The following is a 4,096-nucleotide window of genomic DNA, read 5'->3' as shown; positions in this document are numbered from 1 at the left end:
GAACTCCAAGGCTTTATCAACAGATTGACTTCCAAGTGAATCATACCTGGAGGCCGAAATTTGAGAACAGCATGATGTTGTGATGCGTATCATACCTGATGCAGGTCTTGCAGTTGTGACCTAGCAGACGATTTCCATCGCCCATATCAGAAACCCGAAGTACATGGGGCCAAACTTTATGACGGTCTCATATAATTGAATCATGAACCTGGTCTAGCGTAACTGTGCCTCCAAGATTTCTTATCTTAATTGATTGTTATCAGCTCATTTGTGTTGAAATAATAGGATTTGTAGGCTCACGCATACAGTAAATGCCCAAAATTATGGTTAAGTCTCCTAACAGTGTCAATTCAAAATGGCCACCTTGAGAGTTCAGTCTGTGCAGGTAGAAGATTTTCAGGAGTTAATTCTGAACTATCCGCAATTCTGCAGTTATAGTTTTTCATAATCATGTCATGATATAAAGATCAAACGCTGTAAAGTTTTGAGTAGTTGATAAATAGGATGTTTTAATGTCCTAACTGACAAAGTACTAGCTATTACAAGAGATGAGGTGTAGCACTTCGACATTTATTTTAAGGAACAGAGGAAAAATGTCTCTGTGTTTTGTCTTGGATTCTTGGTGACTTAGGTCACACATTCGCTGTCAGCTCAGCCACCTGTTACCACACACACACACACACAAACACACACACACACACACACACACACAAATGTGCATACTCACACTCAAATGTCCACACCATCACACCCACATCCACATTCACCGCACACCCTGCCTCTTGTGACTAGTCAATTCAGCAGTGTAGTAGGTCTTGGTCTTATTTGCTTGTGTGTGTGTGTGTGTGTGTGTGTGCGTGTCCGAAAGTTGTTCTTTCTTCCTGTCTCCTGTGGTATTTTCATTTCTCTGGAATCCAAAGCCTGTGGAACAACCCCAATCATTGGCTGCTTTATCACACACACACACACACACACACACACACACACACACACACACACACACACACACACACAGACATTCCCAACGCCACTAGCATACACACACAAGGGAGAACAAGTAAGCGTACCTTTTTTGTTTTCACAAGGGAAATATATTGTAAGCATTGCAATTGCTTCACTTAAAAAAAAAAAAAAGGTGGTATGTTCACAATTGCCTTCATAGACAAAACAAAATCAGTTAAATTAGTAAGATATTGATTACATATTAACATTGTGACGTGAATACACAGATTTTTATTTGGCTCAAAAAAAGGGTCACAGAACATATTAATGTCCTCGGCCAAAGGGCGTGCTGATATAGCGCGTTTGCAGAGAAAAGCTTCTGGAGCTTGTCAAGTTCAGGGTTGGCCGTTGCATACCTGACCCGGGCTAAAGAGCAGAAGCAGGTGCATTGGGGTTTTTAAGTGCGGAGGGTCACACAGCCTTTTATATACACACACACACACACACACACACACATCTCTCCTCCCGCCCGCCTTCCCCTCGCTATATACAGAGTCGTCATGTGCAGCTCCGTCTGTGGCCCACAAGGCAAGAGGTGCTCCAGCCCGCCATCCAAACAGCTGCATCAAGGAAACATCTGTCAAACCAGACGTAGAATATCAGTCCTACATCCACCCTTCTCCCACACCTTTAACCTCTTCAGTCCGTAACTGTCGCTGGGATATCTCCCGTGGTCTCCTAAGGCCATGATGTCATCGTGCTAGTATGTGACAGGCTGCTGGTGTTGTGTATAAGAGTTTTTTTCTGAGAGTCTGAGTGGTGAAACGGCCCTGTCTGTAGTGCATATTATTAGATGGAATACATATTCCAAAGAATTGATGGAGATCACCGCCAGACATGTAATTACAAAGAATTGACGAAAGGAATTTAGTCGATGTATCCCATAAAAACAAGTTCAAAAGGAGTGTTCAGAAACTCCATCCAAAGGAGGCAAGATCAAGGTGGTGATGTAGAATGCTGTGTGAGTAGAACAGTTCCTGCTTCAGGACCTCCTGCGAGGGGTTGAAGTGCTCGCTTTGAGTCCCTGTGCCAGCCCAGATTCTGCCCAGTCCACGTTCAGTTCCAGTTTAGTCGCTGGTTACATCATTTGGACTCCTTATCCAAAGCCGCAGGTAGTTCCTCCCTTCAGTGACCACTGGTGCTGCATGTGCGTGTCCTAGAGAACATGCTTTAAAGATACGAACGTACAAAATATTCCCTTCAGTTAAAAGAGCCTTGACAAGCTTGTTATGCTCACAGAGGCAACGGCTTGATCTGTCACTCCTCTGTATTTGGTTCAGCCTGATGCTTTTTTCAGCACGCGGATGATTAATTCGTACAACGTTCTGAGCCAGTTTCGTTTTTCGTGACAACCCTAGATGTCTGGAGTCATGTTCAGCCCATGTGGGCAGTGACCTGTGAGGCCCCGCCTCCCGGCTGGCTACCTGCGAGTCCTAAAGTCCGGGAGTCAAACAAGAAGCCCTGCTGTCCTCCGCTGAGTACACCCAGACTGTCCGTTAGAGTCCCACTGGGAGACGAGCCCAGGAAGGGACTCTGGTGATTGGCAGTGGCGGCGGCGGCCATTTTATCGGGGCTGGCCGCGAGGCGCGGCGAGGGGGGGAATGTGTAACCGTACAGGCTGTAGGGCGGTGTGTGGAGGCGGAGCCCAGCGTAACCCTGCGGCGCGTGGTAGCCAAATTGAGAAGCGGGGAGAGGAAGAGAACAGAATCCTTCGCCTTCGTACGCCGATGGACCTCTGGGAGAGGGGAACGGCTCCGGGGGGTTGCTGTAGCGATGGAGGGGGTGTGTGGGTCGGCTGCAGGTGTAGTCGGGCGGGCTGAGGGGGCAGACCTGGAACGGTGAGGAGCACGGGGACGTGGAGAGCAGGTGGGACGATGGTCCGATCCCACCATGAACTCCTGGGATCCCTACAGACACAGAGCCAGAAAAACAGAAAGTGAACCTATATCCACATATCTGATGGCCTTGTTACCAGGGATGCACCACCCATGGTTCATTGCTTCCCTACATAAAATAATCCCATTGAATAAAACAGTGAGGTATATGTGAGTGCACAGGTATTGGATCAGTACTCAGTATTGACAGAGTTGAGGTGGTATTATCAGTATCAGGAGATCAAATGTTGGACATCCCTGACAATATTGTATGATTATGTTTCTATCAAAAGCGGAAAAAAAGACCCGATTGAATGTCTGCCTGTTTTTGTTTTTCCTATGTTTTGCATGAATAACAATGAATGAAATATGTGTGTTGGTTGTGGTGAGCTCAGTGGGAGCGTGGGTGGGGGGGTTGTTCATTGTTTGTTACACGGTACTCTGATGTAATATTTTCTTCTACATTCTTAGCAGAGTGCTTTTTTGTTGTTGTTGTTTTTTTTTTGTTTTTTTTTTATGTGTCTGTGTACATATATGTATTTTAGGAATGTATTATATATGTTTTTTTAAAGGGTAAATTGTGGGTAAAATATCTGTGACGGAAAGTACTGTATTGTATATTTCCAATAAAAACTATTTTTTGGAAAAAAAAAAAAGTATTGTGATTTTTTTGGCAAACCTCTTTTGGTAAAAGGTTGGATGACAGGTAGTTAACTCTTACCTTGCTTGGTGATGCCAGGGATGTCCTCAAATGTGAGTGTCCTTAGAGATGGACGCCAGAACGCGTAAGACTCCACCAAAGCCTCCAGACCCATCCTGCGAAACACACATTCACGTTAACACACGGAAATAATCAGCGTTACCGAAAAATCATCCCGACTGCCTTGGGTTTCACTTCCTGTAGTCCCTGGTGCAGCTGCAGCTTGCCTCCCATTACGCCAAACCACCTGGCGGCCATTTTAGTCGCCCGTGGGGCCTCTCTTGCCATCTCCATGGAGACCTCAGGTAACGAGGGGCATAAACGCCACGTTGCCATTGGCTGCTGCCAGCCGGGTGCTCGGCGGTAATTGCTTTCACGCGGCTTTTTACGGGCGAATCAGGACGAAGGAGCAGGAAGCCGCGGCAAGGATTTACGAGGTGGGACTCCCCTCCCTCCCCCCTCCCCCCAATCCGCGTCTCCCTCCTCCTCTAGGTGGGGCATAGGGTTGCTGTGGCGGGGT

The 4,096-nt window shown here is 46.7% G+C and overlaps 1 protein-coding gene across 2 annotated transcripts in view; it reads right to left on the bottom strand.

Annotated features, from left to right (window-relative positions):
• Positions 1–1,067: 1,067 nt before the first annotated feature.
• The window catches only part of tbx18 (T-box transcription factor 18), a 9,826-nt gene continuing 6,797 nt past the window's right edge, over positions 1,068–4,096 (bottom strand). For both annotated transcript variants that reach the window (XM_034900592.1, XM_034900591.1), the window contains exons 7-8: positions 3,598–3,692; positions 1,068–2,909 (exon numbers count right to left, since the gene is read on the bottom strand). In XM_034900592.1, coding sequence (XP_034756483.1) covers positions 2,377–2,909; positions 3,598–3,692 — 628 coding nt within the window. In that variant the 3' untranslated portion in view covers positions 1,068–2,376. The remainder of the gene's footprint in view (positions 2,910–3,597; positions 3,693–4,096) is intronic.

The sequence above is a fragment of the Etheostoma cragini genome, chromosome 18, assembly GCF_013103735.1.
Source record: "Etheostoma cragini isolate CJK2018 chromosome 18, CSU_Ecrag_1.0, whole genome shotgun sequence".
Lineage (NCBI taxonomy): Eukaryota > Metazoa > Chordata > Actinopteri > Perciformes > Percidae > Etheostoma > Etheostoma cragini.
Note: the sequence above shows the minus strand (reverse complement) of the source record. Positions and strands in the feature narration are given on the sequence as shown.